Source organism: Cajanus cajan, chromosome 6 (assembly GCF_000230855.2).
Source record: "Cajanus cajan strain Asha chromosome 6, NIPB_CcT2T_4, whole genome shotgun sequence".
NCBI classification, from domain to species: domain Eukaryota; kingdom Viridiplantae; phylum Streptophyta; class Magnoliopsida; order Fabales; family Fabaceae; genus Cajanus; species Cajanus cajan.
In genome coordinates this window covers 65,541,714-65,556,933 of record NC_138522.1, presented here as the reverse complement: position 1 = coordinate 65,556,933, position 15,220 = coordinate 65,541,714, and the positions used below count along the sequence as shown (strand labels likewise).

Below are 15,220 nucleotides of genomic sequence, written 5' to 3'. Positions count from 1 at the left end.
ATTCCATCATCTAATCACTTAAACAAGTCAATCTTTTGCTTAAGCGAGATTCACTAAAAGCACCTAAAAACTCGCTCAGAGCGAATTTTGTCGCTCTAAGCAATGCAAGTCAAAGAGTATTTTTGAACAATCACCCAGGCTCGCTTGAAGCGACCCCGTGGACACTCTAAGCGACCTAAACCCAAAAAACATGCATGACTTTGAGAAAAAATAGCAATCTCAATAACAACTTCAAATCCTCTAAACTCAAACCTAAAACATGCATGCAACTTTGAATCTTACGGTTACAACAACATGCAACTCATAAAATTGAAGAAACTGAAACATGTACCAACAACACATCAATCTGCCATCATCAAACCTCCCCTTCTTCACCAAGAACATCAAGAACACAACACCCACCCCAAGAAGAATTAAGCATACCAACAACACAATTTCACCATTAAGAACAACATGCATTCCAATCAAGATAACCATAAAGCTTCCCTTATCTCTCGACTATCTGCACGAAAAAGGAGAGAAGAAAACGATAGCTCCAACCAAATTCACCCCATTTCTCACTTGAAATGATTGACTTTGGGCTTTAAATCACAAGTTTCGCAAAATGGATCAACTACTAAGAGAGAAAGAGAGATTTAAAGAGGAAAGGGGAAGAAGAGTTTGACTTCCCTTCTAAAAACTTTTCTCAAGATATATAAGTCTCTTCTTAAGAAATCTCGGAAAAGTAATTCCTTTTAAAGCTAAACCCACTCACTTATAGAGAATCTCAATACACATGTGAACTAACACTACATATACTTTTAGAATTTAATACATTACTTATATTTAATAAAATTTGACATAAATATTTAAAATAATATAAAATTATAATTTAATAGTTAAATGCACAACAAATATTTTTATATAAAATTATTAAATAATATAATAGTTATAAAACTTATATTAGAATAATTCGATTCGTCCCTTTAATAAAATCTCTTAACCCTTTTTTTATAAAAATTTTTCACATTTGTTGACATTACGTGTGAATTGTAATTTTTTTTTTAAATTTTATTCCAAGTTCGATTTTCATAAAAAATAAAGTAAAAACCATTAAAATGGTTTATGGTGTACAATGACTAATGACTAATGACCATTCTGATTGTGTCTAGGTCTAACATAGATGATCCTAATTCTGGTTGCCGGTTAAAGAAGGTCGGTCGAGGTTGGGCAAAGGACTCGAATTGCAGAGAAAATGAGCAGCGCCATCTTCAAAGCGGCAAACAGCAACAATCTCCATTCCTCTCTCAGGGCCGCACTCTTCCATTCCACTCCTCCCTTGCAACGCAAAAGGCGCAATTATTGGGACTCCGTTAGTTTCTCTCAATCCCCTTTGCTTTATCTTCTCATTTCATTCCATTCAACTACTTGTTATTCTATCAATTAATAGAATCAAAATCAATGTGTCTTTTCATAGTGGGTCTCACCATTCCAATTCCGCGTTTCTTTATGATTTTGTATCAGTTTATTGCAATTTGGGAACTGTTTGTAACCCAAAAATGTTATTTTTTTATTTGTTTATTGCGTAATGGGAAGATATGGGAGTTCGATGTCGTTTTGTTGCGTGTAAAGCGTTGTTTGAATAATTGTTTTATTGTAGAGAGGCAATAACCATTACTCCAGAAGGTTTAGAAGGATGCAAGCAAAACACAGAGTAATGCAGAGTGTCAACGATTATGCAGAATTCCTGTTTCAGGTTCGTAATGCTTCTTCTCTGTCTCGTGTGGTGCGCGTCCGTTGCAATTTCTTGTATTTTTATTTTGCTTTCTTTTTTGTTAACATCTAATATATTGTTTTGCTTGATGAGGTAGTCCAATGAGTTTTGTCATGGTTTCTTTCCAATTGTTATTGATTGAAAGTCTGAAACAGTCTTTACATTCTTGGCATTATCTATGCTTCACTTTTTATTTTAGAAGAAATAATGTTGGTGATGAACAACCTTGTATTTAGCATTTAGGACCTGCTGCTACAGTCTGTCTAGATGGGCTGAATCTTTGTGTTATGTTTTTGGAGTAGAATGGTTCTGGACAGAAACTTTTTTCTGATCTTAGTTGACCCGGAGAAATATAACTTTGTTTAAGAGGGGTTTGACTTGTTCCCCCGGTCCTATTGTAGAGGTGTTGCGGCTGGAACTGCACGCAACTCTACCTTTGGGTTCTTGAAAGGGAAGTCAATCTCAACACGAATGGGTGCTTGCAGTGGTATCCTGAGGAAGGTGGCGGTGGGGATTTGCCAAGTGATGAACAGGGTAGTTGGTTGGCTAAAGGGTTTTAGATGCAGGTTGGGAATTTCTTCCTCCTTCAAAGCAAAATGTTGTTGTTTGTAAAGGCTTGAGACTGGTGTTTGTACACGTTTATTAGGATTGAGGTATAGTTTAAGTCCTTAGTGCTGGTGGCCATATCATGTATGAGACAACCGCAATGGTGTATCTACTACCTTTTTCTCACCTAACGTATACGCTTGCGTGGAAGTGGGAGCTTTGTAATCTTCATATTTATCCAAAAGGCTAATTCATGAGTTGATTGGCTAAATTAAAACCTGGCTGTGGAGCATGGCTGCCTGCCGATATGGAACATGCTGTTTGAGCCTCCACCACAGGAACTATTTTTGGTGCTCTTGTACGATCTTGGAGGGTCCTACATTCAGAGTACTAAGATTTGATTTCTCCTTAGTTGACTTTGAAGTTAAAAAAAACTTGCTATTCATGAAAAAAGAAGATAAAAGAAAATGGTGATATGATGTCTGGAAATGCTTTTTCATGGTTGTCTCCATACCATAGTATCTCTTTATCATATGCTACCATGCCTATGCTTTGATATCTGACAAAAAGACTATTAATTATTTGTAAAATGGTGTAGCATTTATAAACAAGCTAATTGAACTTGGAAGTGTGAACATGATATTTTCCATATTGTGCTTCAACTGGAAAAACTGAATTACTGTCTAAGATTTGCCAATGCTCACCCTCTAGATCCAAATTTAAGAGAGGGATGAAGTCTTCAAATTAGTCATTTTTGGGACTGGAGAACTCAATGGTTTAAACTATACAAAACAAATATTCTTGATGAATTTGAATTCATATAGTTGTATCAATTATTCATTTCATTATTAGCATTTTTGGACTTTGATTGTGATTTTGTCATCAGCTTAATGATTAATGGTTACTTTTCTGATATTTAAAGAAGATTCCAGCCCTGAACATAATTTTTGCAATCCTAAAGTGAATACTTATGAAGAATAACTTGAACTAGTTATATAAAACCCATTTTTTCTTTAAGCTAAATAACAGAAACTCCGCTTGAGGCTTTACTAATTGACTGCTATAACTTGAACGCATGAATAGTGCCCAACCCAAAAACCTAATTCATTTGATAGAAGAGTCTCATGGGGCTTAAGTACCATATTGAGCTCTTCTTATTCTACTTAATGTGAGACTCATTACATTGTCTTCTCTTTTAAGAGTTGATGTTGATGACTATTGACGTTGACCTAATGATAGCCCCTTCTTAATTCTTATAGTGGTGACTTCACTCATCTATAAGTATTATAGTATATTGCACTTTAATCTAATCTATGGATAGTCATTTCTATAGGCTAATTCTCAATGAAAACACCAATTGTTATGACTTAAGCATGTTGGGAAAGTTCAGATCAAAAGACTAGTCTATTAAATGGGAGAGCTTTATTACTTAAGTGCCACATTGAACTTCGTATTTTATTTGATGGGACACGGGAGACTCTTATCCATGACTCAACCCCAATACTTGTGAAACAATTGCTCACCACCCCATTTTAATGGTACAAGTAATGGCCAATGAGAATCCCTTTAACTAAAGTTAAAATTAAAACACAGGTCAGAGATATAACGTTTTTCCTAATCATCCGCTATTACCATTTTTTTTGGGGATCCTGTGTCTCTTGGGAGCTGCAACATTTGGTGAAGCCATGGCCTAGATCATTCTGCATTTCAATGCTGCCATCCAAGCGGGAAGCTTTTATATATATAGCATGTATGCACACACACATCAAGTGAGAATGGTTTTTACACGAGAGAAATAAATATTGACCATTAATTTTATTTTTAATGTTCAAAAATAAAACATAAAGGTGATGTTAATTTTTTTTTATTAGGCCATGCAATGCATGCAACTTTAAGTAGTCTTCAATCTTGACTTGACCGTTTAGGTATGCTTTTATGGGCAATATTTACTCCTCTCACTTTGATATAAAAATGACCCTCTTGCAGTTTCCTTGTAAAATAAATTAATAAATAAAATTCTTTGTTAACCAGTTAACTAAGAAACAGACTTAATCCCTTTGTCTTCTGTGATTTTGTTTGTCTTAAGATGTTCCGAACTTCTGATGCTTATGGTTGCTCTTTTTCTGCTTGTTTTAGAGCTGGAAGGAAGATACTGACAAGGAAGATCCATCATCAAGTCGAGGCACCTCATGGTTTAAAAAACAATATTCTGGTGGGGGCTCTAAAAGGTACAGGAATGGCAATCAAGGATCAAGTCATCAGTACAAAAGTAAGGATGCTTGAACTACTTTTCCCGTAACAGAATATATGATATCATGTATCTTGTAGTACCAGCTGTCTTTATTGGAGGTTGTATCTCTAGGAAATCATCCAACTTAATCTTGTTTGGGAACTTCATGTCTACACAAATAGTTTTGAAAGATTTAAACTTGCATCATAAGCTTTCTTAAATTTATTATTTTTTACGTTGTTTTTATTATTTTAAACAAAAGATACAAGATTCTAGATGCCAATAAGGTATATTCAGGAGTAAAACGTATTAATGGTAAGTTGGTAATAAACTTGATTTCTTTCAGGAGATCCTTTGTTTTGTGAAGATGATTTTGATGTTGAAACCATTTTCCGTTCTGCCTTTGGTGGGAATAGATTCTTCTATTGGTCCTTCATCAATGACGAAAATCCTCAGTGGAGGAGGTCTGAACGCTTTTCTAATTTTGAGAAATCTTGGAACTGGAGATATCGGAATGAAAATGATTATGACTCTTCATCCGAAACTGATAGTTCTGATTCAGATTTAGTTCCTGATAGATTAGCCCTCGGATTGAATGCTTCTGGTCCCCTTAAACTTGAAGATGTAAAAAATGCGTGAGTTCTTACTTCTTCCAATCCCTCTACCAAAATGTTAGGTAGCCAGAGTTCTTTACTGTGATATTTTTAACCTTTTAGTTTTTATATCATCAGCTACCGGGTCTGTGCTCTAAAATGGCATCCAGATCGTCATCAAGGTTCTTCCAAGGTACTGCCAAGCTCTAACGACCGATTATATGCCTCCTCCTTTTTAGTTCTATTCCTTGTACAGGAGTTTCTCAGCATGTTTGGTTTACCTTTTCAAAGTTTTAAATTTAAGGCTTAGGGATTTAGAAGTTTTTCAGCATGTTTGGTTTACTGTTTCAAAGTTTCAAAACGGGAGTTTGTACTTTCCGACGTATGAAATGCAAAACCAACAAGACAGTTTGCTTTGAAGTTAATGTGGCTTACAAGTTAACTTTTTTCCAAATACGCTCTGTCATTAGTTGCAGAGCTTCCTAATTCTATCTATTTTTGATTCTGTATGTTTATACTTGATAGGCTATGGCAGAAGAGAAGTTCAAGCATTGCAGTGCAGCTTATCAATCTTTATGTGATAAGCTGGCGTTGGATTAAGGATCCTTTAGACATTCTAATCCTTTTCTAGAAGTCTCCAACCAGCTCATACCAGATGCTTGACCGTGCTGAATTATTTAACACCTCAATCCTGCTTGCATTCATTGTATTTTGTAGTTTTGAGCAATTTTATTTGATAACCAAGGAAATAATGTTTATGCTATTTTACAATTACAAATGTACCATTTATTGTCTCTGTAATGTATTTGTACAATTGTACATGTTCGTAATTTACATTTTTTTCCCACATTAATCAGCTGATTATATTCAGAATCTCCTATTGGTGTTCAAATAGTCAACTATAATCGTTACATTTTTCTACATTTGAGTAAGTGTTCATAAACTAAGTCTATTGTAAATTGCAAACATCGAATCGAAAAAGTAGAAAAATGAAAAATGAAAAATCTAATAAGTAACGGTCTTGTTGAAGAGAGTTTTATGTACATAAAGAATTATTTAATATAAAGTATTTTCCACCATTAAGCTCACAAGGTGAACAAAATTTGTAGGTTTAAAAGTTTAGTCAAAGTCTCAAATAGGTTGCTTAGGATTGGAAGAAAATGAAGTAAAATTAGAGAAAGATACGTGTTCATGTTCATGTGTATGTGCTACTTCTCATGCATAAAATGCTTCATCATCCAACACTGAAGATTTGAATTATTTCATCGTATATTTGATCACACTTTGTGCATGTAGTAGACAATAGTAATATTTTTTATTTTAACAAAATGATTTTTATCGCAAGGTTGAAGAGAAAACTCATTACTGTAACAACATTTTTTTTAACTACGGAGATTTAGGTCTCTTATCGTTAGAGAAGACTTCAGATTAAGAAAAGGGGGGAAAGAAGAGAGTGGTTCTTTTGCTCGTTAAATTGGGCGATTCGAATTTGAGAAGGGCACAGTGAAAACTGAAAAGGGTTTTGTTGTTTATAATAATAATATTGCGGTTGTTTGTTCCAATTCCTATCGCGAAGCAGAAGAATAAAGAAAAATGATGGTGAAAGCAATCCAACTTCAGACATGTGGATTGGTTAGTCAACGATGGAGTTTCAAACCCCGCATAGTCTCATCCTTCTCCTCATTTCCCCCAATTCCATATCCTAACCCTTATTTCAAACTTCTTCCCACCAACACCGTCCCTCGCAGGGTTCGATTCGCGCCATTTCACGCTTCCTCGTCGCCGCTTCCTTCTGCCGTGAGTTTTCTCGCATATTCCCTATGTTAATTTCGTAACTGCATTGTAGATATTGTTTGGTACAACGCTGAAATGTTACAATTGTGGATCTTAACGGTTCGCTGAAACGCTATTGATCGTGACACTGTAGGGAAATGTTCGAAACATCAAGTTCTGTCAGTGGTGTGGTGGTTCCACGAAGCATGATATTCCCGAGGGGGAAGAAAAGTTGAGAGCCATATGCACGGTTTGTGGGAGGATTGCGTATCAGAATCCGAAGATGGTGACTGTCTCGAAATATCTCTGTATTGCTTCTGGTTTATTTGATTTAGTGCTTATGGTGAAGTGATAACGGGTGTTTTTGTGTGTTCCGAAGTAATTTCATTTGAGTGTGTGCGAATTGATTTACAAAACTGTGTTTCTGTGCAACTGTTTTTAAATGGAGTGTAAGGTGTGTGTGACTTGCAAGATGACGGTTGTGCAGGAAATCTATTACTCGTTTCTGCATCATGAAACTGGTTTTACTTGTTCTTTCATTTGTCATGTGCTGGATTATCTTGTTCACTCTTACATTTGGATCAGGACTTTTGTGTGCCGTAACAAGTATGAAGGTTACTCTGCATTAGAAGTAATCTATTTCTTTCTCTTTCCTAATAATTTTTCTTTTTTATTATTATTAAAAAATAATTGTTTTCTACTGAAGTTTTTTTGAGGAAGTTGTTTGTGGCTTCAATTGTAAGTAACTGGAGAATAGAAGAGATATGTGTGGATAACCTAAACTTCAATCCACAATATGAATGATTTTTGTGGTTGGTTTATGGTATACAATACAATACAGTGCACATGCAATATAACTTAGAAACCAATGTTTCTCGTTATGACTTTTACTGGAGTTTTAAGATGTACTGTGGGAAGAGATTGAGAAAAAAGGAAGTGTGAGTGATCTTGATTTTTCCCCCAGAATTCATTGATCTACTACGGATTTATGGTATCAGCTTTAAGATAAGGATATTTTTTTAAATAATTGGTATATGATACATGAAGTTGATACTGAAATGGATATGGAGGTTCAGGTATCTACATATAGCATGCTTTAAATTGGTGTGCCTTTAACTCATTTATTAAAGTAATTTTTCTTTTCACAAAATAGTTGATGAAAATGTAAAACAAATGAGGATTTGGACGAGTATTGTATGTATTTAGATATATTAATGCTGTGCTCTTCAGAAACTCCTACTGCATTTAATAATCCTTTACTTCTGTTTTTTGAACTTTTATAATTACATTATAATTAGATAAAATGATAATATTTCATTATGTCTACAGTGACTCATGCTAACTTTTGAAAATCACTTTTCTCTCTTGATTTAAGATTTATGCTTTTATATTATTTTCTTAGTAATTTTGGGATAATTTTAAATTTTTTCATATCTCCTTGTCTTGTGTCATATATGTGTTTTCGAGATTCTCTAACCTTTGTGTGCTGTTTGTCATTGCACTTATTTCACTCCATCAGTTGATGATACATGACTAATTATTTTCTTCCAAACCTTACACGGTTTTGGATGGCAAAGTAGGTAGTTGGCTGCCTCATTGAACATGATAACAAGGTCCTCCTTTGCAAGAGGAGTATACAACCATCTCATGGCCTTTGGTAGGAATGGATTTTTTTTATAATTAAACTGCCTAATTTTGTTTTTTCTGGTTATGTACATGTTACCTTCCTGTTCCCAGAACTAATTATAAAACCATGATGCTATTGCTAATATTTTTTTTTATAAAGATAAATATTGCATCCCTTGTCATCAATGAGCTATGTTAATTTCATATTTTGGCATCAACTAGGACCCTTCCTGCTGGTTATTTGGAAATTGGAGAGTCGGCTGTGGAAGGTGCCATCAGGGAAACAAGGGAAGAAGCAAATGCAGATGTAGAAGTAATTTCTCCATTTGCTCAATTGGATATTCCGTTAATTGGCCAAGTGAGAAAGAAGCTTTGACTTATTTCTTTATTATTATTATTATTTTTCTTTGGTTGATTTCATTGACTAGGCAGAGAATTTTGATACTTGATTATGGAATGTTTGAGGCAGACTTATATGATATTCTTAGCAAAGCTGAAGAAGCCCCATTTTTCTCCTGGTCCAGAATCATCAGCTTGTCAACTGTTTCCACTTGATGATATACCTTTTAATTCTCTATCCTTTTCATCAATGGTGGTTACCTTAAGTTTGGTATGATTCGGAATCAGATATTTAAGCATGCTGGCTTTGGGTTTTATTATGACGTCTGCTCGTACTGTAACTTACGTTATTTCTCATGGTCACAGTATGTTGAGGATATTAAGGCTGGAAAGCTCAAATTCCATTACGGAACTATTAACAAAAGGTATTTTCTTCCGACGCACACAGGTTATTTTCCCTAAATCAAATGCATTGTCTGGTTTGAGGGCAGGAAATTATTTTGTATGTGAAAGTAATTGTACTTTTGTTTAGGAGTTAGGAAATCTGTTAACTGGGTGGACCACATACATGTCATTGGTTACTAGTTTCATTACTGTTCAGATCCAGTCTGTCATGGAATAAATGTTAGCAAAATGCATGATATATAAGTTAAGGATCTTGCTAACAAGTGTTTACGGTAATAATTATGAAATCAATAAATAGAAAATTTATATTGGAAATTTTGCTGAGAGTGCATTTAAAATCATGATGAGAGGGTATTAACAATACTTTTCAATAAAAAGTTTCTACTGTTGATTTAATTAGTGCCCCAAGCATTTGTCATAAATTGCTTAGGACAGGAGAAAGATACTCTTTATGTGAGATCGAGTTTGCACCTGCAACTGTCATGCTTTGTGCAAATGCTAACTGATGAAATCAATGTATTTTTCTGGAATATTTCTGATTCTTGGCTTCCTAGACCTTTGTACTTACTCATGCTATATAATTTTATCTTGATGTTTGTTGTTAGGCCGGGTACAAGTCCTTCTGATATTTATGCCTATACACTGGATCAACATATGCATTCATGAGTCATGATAATCAGGTGAGTCAGTCTCTCATGGCATATCTCAAGGGGGGAAAAATAAATAAAGAACAGAAAGAACTATATATCATCATATACGTCTAATTGTCAATTATCACCCCATAAAGACCTAACATAACACTCTATGGAATCAAAATAATACAAGTCACCTTACAACTGCCTCCTAATAATGTTCCTAATTATTAAGTAAATTTGGTCCCTTTAAAACATTGATTATTTTCACTTTTGAGACACAATTTTAAATCATTTTGACTGATTTTAAACTTAAAACGCATCTCGTTAGATTCAATTATGTGAAAACTATTGAGCACGAATGCAATTCAAACCAAAGTGTCATAAGCATGGTATATAATCACATAAAAATACGTCTAAAAAACAATTGAAAATATAAACAATTTAATTTCATATTATTTTCTAGTTGTTCATGTGATATATTTTTTCATATGATTCTCATTTTTATAACTCTTTTGGATTTGAGCGTCAATTCAATTTTATAATTTTCATATAGGTAAATTTAATGTTACAAGTTTCATGTTTTAAATCAATCAAAAATTGATTCAAAATCATGTCGAAAAATTGAAAATGATCATTTTTTGAAAAGACCAAATCGATCCAAATATAAAAGATAGGTAACTAAAATGAATATTTTAATAAATAAAAGACTAAAATTAATCTAAAATAAGATAAAGTATCAAAAGTATAATTTAACCTATTTATATATATATATTTAAGATATTAAATGCATTTGTTTTATATTTGATACTTCTACTGTATTTAAATTTAAGAGGAAGTTGTAGGAAGGTACAGCATAACTCTTTGCATCATTCGTACTAATCTTCCATCACAATTCACCAATAATACATCTATGATCATGATTTTTTCAACATTGTGCTTGTTACAGTGGAGTATCAGAAAATTGTAGGTAAAAGAAAATTTTATTCGGTCAGCTAGAAGATTGCATGTCTTCTGCAAGAACTTTCGAGTCTTACTAGCTTGAATTCATCGTTGTCACAAGCTTAAATTAACATTCTCACAAGATAAATGAGCAGTGTTCCAATTCAAAAAAGATTGCCATGGGTCATGATTACCGTCGAATTCCTCAATTGCTCTTTTGGATCTACCGTATCTCATTGGTAGGTAGTTGCCATTGTAGAAGAAAGATTGATACTTGTTTTGCGATCTGCATTGAAATTGGAATTGTAATCATAAACATTCATTGATGTAAATGAAATTCATTTTGAAAAATTTCCCTTTTTCAAAACCAGACACTCTTGGTGCCACTTTGTTTAACATGTTTGATGCAGTACGGTAACATGCCCAAGGCAATGGCACAATCTTTAACTCAAAGCTCCATTTTTAGTACTAGAAGTTGGTGATTTTTAATTAAAAGTTAAAACCAATTTTGTATACTTTTATTCTCGTAACTGCACATTTATTCTCTTGTATACCGAGGCCAGTCCAAGATTGAGTGTGCACTGGAGGCAATGTCTTAGGGTCCAGCCCAATTTGGCTACATCTTGTTCTTGTGTGTAGGCAACTTTTAGGTATTTTTGAGATTTAGAAACCTAGAGCGTTGGCTGTGGCAGAGGGAATTTTTCGTGAGTGTCATTCTTTTTTTAATCAATAAATATAGCTTTCCTTTAGTCTCTTGACGCAATGACATTTGTGATTAGGAACAATATATTTTTCAAATGGGCTTTTGGCGAGCTATGGGAGTCGGATATCAGTCATTTGATATGTGAATATGATAATATGGATTTTGTATCCGATTGGAAGGGGGCCACTGTTGCTCTCCATAGTTACGAGAAGTTTATGATATCATGCAACGAAACTGGACGTGTCATGTTGCATACATCCCGCGTGAAGCAAACGAAGTAGCAGACATTGGGGCTCGAAACACCTCCACCGGGAGCAGTTCTATGTAGTTTTTTTTAAAACAGCAAGGGAAAGGTACTAAAATATCCAGGCACAAAATTAAATGGAAACCTGGTGCCTTTGAGTCGTGTTTTCAACTAAATGGAATAGCCGAAAGCCTCTGTTGTGTAAGGGAAGTGAAGGAAAGAAAAAGACTAGAAATTGGAAAGTAAGAATTTTTTTTAGATCTCTTAATAAGAGGGAAAATGAAAGATTTTTTTTTTTTTATCTTTTTGTTTAGTTGTATAGAAAGGGAAAAAATATGAACTATATATGTATGCGAAGTTTTCATAATTAAAGAATGAAATGTGACAAATAATTTTTCCATAAAAATTACATGCAGAAGAATAGTTTTTTTAATGTAAGGTTTTTTTTGTCTTACAATATAAAAATATAGATTTTTTTTATTACATGATATTTTTATTATTTCCTATCATTACGAGGTATTTGTTTCAGGTTATTATCTTTCATTACCAAAATAATATTCTCAAGAATATAAATGATTGGAATGACATTGTTGAACATACTTAAAAAAGTGTGTTTGATTAATGGCTAAAATGTTTTTTTATGAGTGTATCAAGAAAGTTAAATGCATAAAGATGAAAGCTTTAATTGCCACATCATAGGAATCAAGTTACCCACTTCTTCCTAGGCATGACAATGGGGCAAAATGCGTATAAGTTTCAATATTTTTGTCTTTGTCTTTATTTTTATACCTTATAATCATCTCTGTCTCCATAATTAATGAGTATGAAATTTGTGTTTCATCTTTGTTCTTGTTGAATATTTGGTATATTTGTCCTTGTCTGGTACATAAATTTTTAACATAGAGTAATAATTACAAAATTATATTAATTAAGTTTCAGTTATCTCTGTCTCCATAATTAATGAGTATGAAATTTGTGTTTCATCTTTGTTCTTGTTGAATATTTGGTATATTTGTCCTTGTCTGGTACATAAATTTTTAACATAGAGTAATAATTACAAAATTATATTAATTAAGTTTCAGTTGAAATAAATATAAAATAGAGTAAGAATTACATACATGTCAAGTCAATTCTAAAATAAATAAGTTTTTAGAAATTTAAAGTGGGTACGGATGTGAATATGAGATGAGTATATATAGACTCATTTCGTCATCGTAGCCGATTCAATAAATCAGATATTACCTGTACTTATACTCACACTTGTCAAATTAGGTATTTTCATCAAAGTTGGGACGGATTCACGATTACGAGTTTACTTGTCACCCTTACTTCTTCCCTTGGGAATAAATCTATGGGAATATGAAAGTCATTTCATCCCCTATGATATTTTATACACATGAATAAAATTTGTAACCTTGTAACGACATGAGAAAATACATTCTTATCCATGTATTATTGGAATTATTGTAAGATAACTCAAAACAAATGCCCTCAGTATATTACATTGAGTCCTCGTTCTTAATTTCTATAAAGTTACACAATTTTAACAAAAAAATAGTCATATAAGAAAAATCAAAATAAATGAAGGATTGATAACATTTTTATTTTTTCTTTGATGAAGAATAAATTTACATCAACCACATCCTTTGTATATATAAATTAAAATAATTATATTAAAAAAAATAATTTTAGAGGAGCAAACACTCAATATGATCAATAAAAAATGGTAGAGGTGATCGATGACTCCCTGGAAGATTTTTTTGCAACATTTGGGTTCCTAAAATTTAACTTCGTTATTTAAGCTATTCATTTTGTTATAATTAATTACAGACTCTAATAGCGATCAACAGTTGCTATGTTGACACATACTCTCTCTTAGTTGTGATGCAACTGTTACAAATTAAATAGATTTAAATACGTGATAAAATAATATTTAATTTTTATTTAATTTAAAAATAATTGAAGTGTCGTTTGAATGAGTTATTTCTCCCCATCACTCTTATTCTTATATTCTATTTCACCCGCAAAACTAATATGTGAGATATGTAAAACTCATTTACTTACTCTTGTGCTCCACCATCACAATTGTTTTTTTCTTTTGGTTTTGTTAGTAGGTAATTTGAGCTCAAATTTTAATTTATGTTATTATGTTATGTTGGGTCCCATTATTATGTAATGTGAGCTCAAATTTTTCAAAAACATATGAAACTCATGTTCTTTAATGTGTATGTAATTATGGCCAACACTTATAATTCTCATCTGGTTACATCTTTCAAGCTAACAAATACACTTAAATTTAATTACATAACATAAAAAGCATAAAACTCATGGTACTCCAATTTTTCAATACTACAAGTCATGCCATTTACATTTCAGTACAACTATGCTACTTACATAACATGTTAAACCTACAATTATAACGATTACATAGATAAAAAACATCATAACCTTCAACATTTTTAATTCCATCACTAAGGCATTTCTTCTAAGAAACATTTTAGTTTTTCACATTTGTTCCATTGTAATATACTCTATTTCTAACACATTCCTTGAGCTCTATTCAATGTGTCCATTTGCTAAAGTAAGGAAATTGTAGTTGCTTAAATGATCCTACACCATAAAAATAACTGGAATGTTAGACTATTAAGAGGAAGAAAGACAAAAAAAGAGAAGAGAAACATCAATTACATAACTATCATACCCTTGACAAAGGACAATTGAAAAAAAAATTCCCTCGATTTTTTTGGTTGTTAGTGAAACTTTTAATAAAATCTATTTCCACGGTAACAGATAGAACTATTACCACTAAGCTCTTCCTTACTTTTATTATAAGAGTTTTGCAATTTATTAAACATAATAGAAATACCCATATTTGGTTAATGCATTCTTGAATTTTTTTTTAAAACGATCACTCATTTTGTTAAATCTCAAATTTAATAATTTAGTGTTTACAATTCAATCTTAAACATGTAACCAAAATAAACGAAGAAATTAAGGATGATTGAGACAAAAAAATCCAATTACAAGAAATCCTACAAAATCCAACATTAACATTTCATTTAACTAGAGCAATTATGATCAAAATATCTAAACATGACAAATTGTCCGTTGCTCATTAAAAAGTTATCAAAACCTTGCATTATAATCCATATTAGGTGATTAGGAAAGAGAACAAACAATTGAGAGATAATAAGTGTCAATGTGACAATTAATCATGAAATTAGTAGAGTTAGTAACTAAGTGTGATGAAAAAACTAATTTGCATAATAGAGTCAAAGTTTAAGAACTTAGATGCAAAAAATAAAATTCTTTCAAAGACCTATTGATCATCTTTACCATCTTTCATGAACCAAATTAGATGTTTACTCATTTTTAAAGACTATTATTTAAAGATAATGTTTTAATTTTTTTTATCAAAAATATTTTTAAAAATT

General features: G+C 32.5%; 2 protein-coding genes across 4 annotated transcripts; both read left to right on the top strand.

Annotated features, from left to right (window-relative positions):
- The first annotated feature begins 1,120 nt into the window (after positions 1–1,120).
- Positions 1,121–5,986, top strand: LOC109797342 (Chaperone DnaJ-domain superfamily protein). Its single transcript, XM_020357353.3, has 6 exons — positions 1,121–1,351; positions 1,640–1,735; positions 4,436–4,568; positions 4,876–5,164; positions 5,261–5,315; positions 5,648–5,986. Exons 1-6 carry the CDS (start codon positions 1,235–1,237, stop codon positions 5,720–5,722), a joined length of 765 nt encoding a protein of 254 aa, XP_020212942.1. The 5' UTR covers positions 1,121–1,234; the 3' UTR covers positions 5,723–5,986.
- A 311-nt stretch (positions 5,987–6,297) lies between these two features.
- On the top strand, positions 6,298–12,192 carry NUDX23 (nudix hydrolase homolog 23). Of its 3 annotated transcripts, XR_014427624.1 has the most exons (10): positions 6,780–6,919; positions 7,050–7,203; positions 7,481–7,526; positions 8,476–8,552; positions 8,744–8,879; positions 8,991–9,131; positions 9,227–9,285; positions 9,871–9,945; positions 10,847–11,543; positions 11,619–12,192. XR_014427624.1 is itself a non-coding variant. In XM_020357833.3 (8 exons), exons 1-7 carry the CDS (start codon positions 6,716–6,718, stop codon positions 9,929–9,931), a joined length of 810 nt encoding a protein of 269 aa, XP_020213422.2. In that variant the 5' UTR covers positions 6,298–6,715; the 3' UTR covers positions 9,932–9,945; positions 11,619–12,192. The 3 variants fall into 3 exon arrangements, 1 of the variants encoding a protein (XP_020213422.2); XR_014427623.1 differs by lacking the exon at positions 7,481–7,526 and having other exon boundaries at positions 6,301–6,919; positions 7,050–7,181; XM_020357833.3 differs by lacking the exons at positions 7,481–7,526; positions 10,847–11,543 and having other exon boundaries at positions 6,298–6,919; positions 7,050–7,181.
- Positions 12,193–15,220: the final 3,028 nt, after the last annotated feature.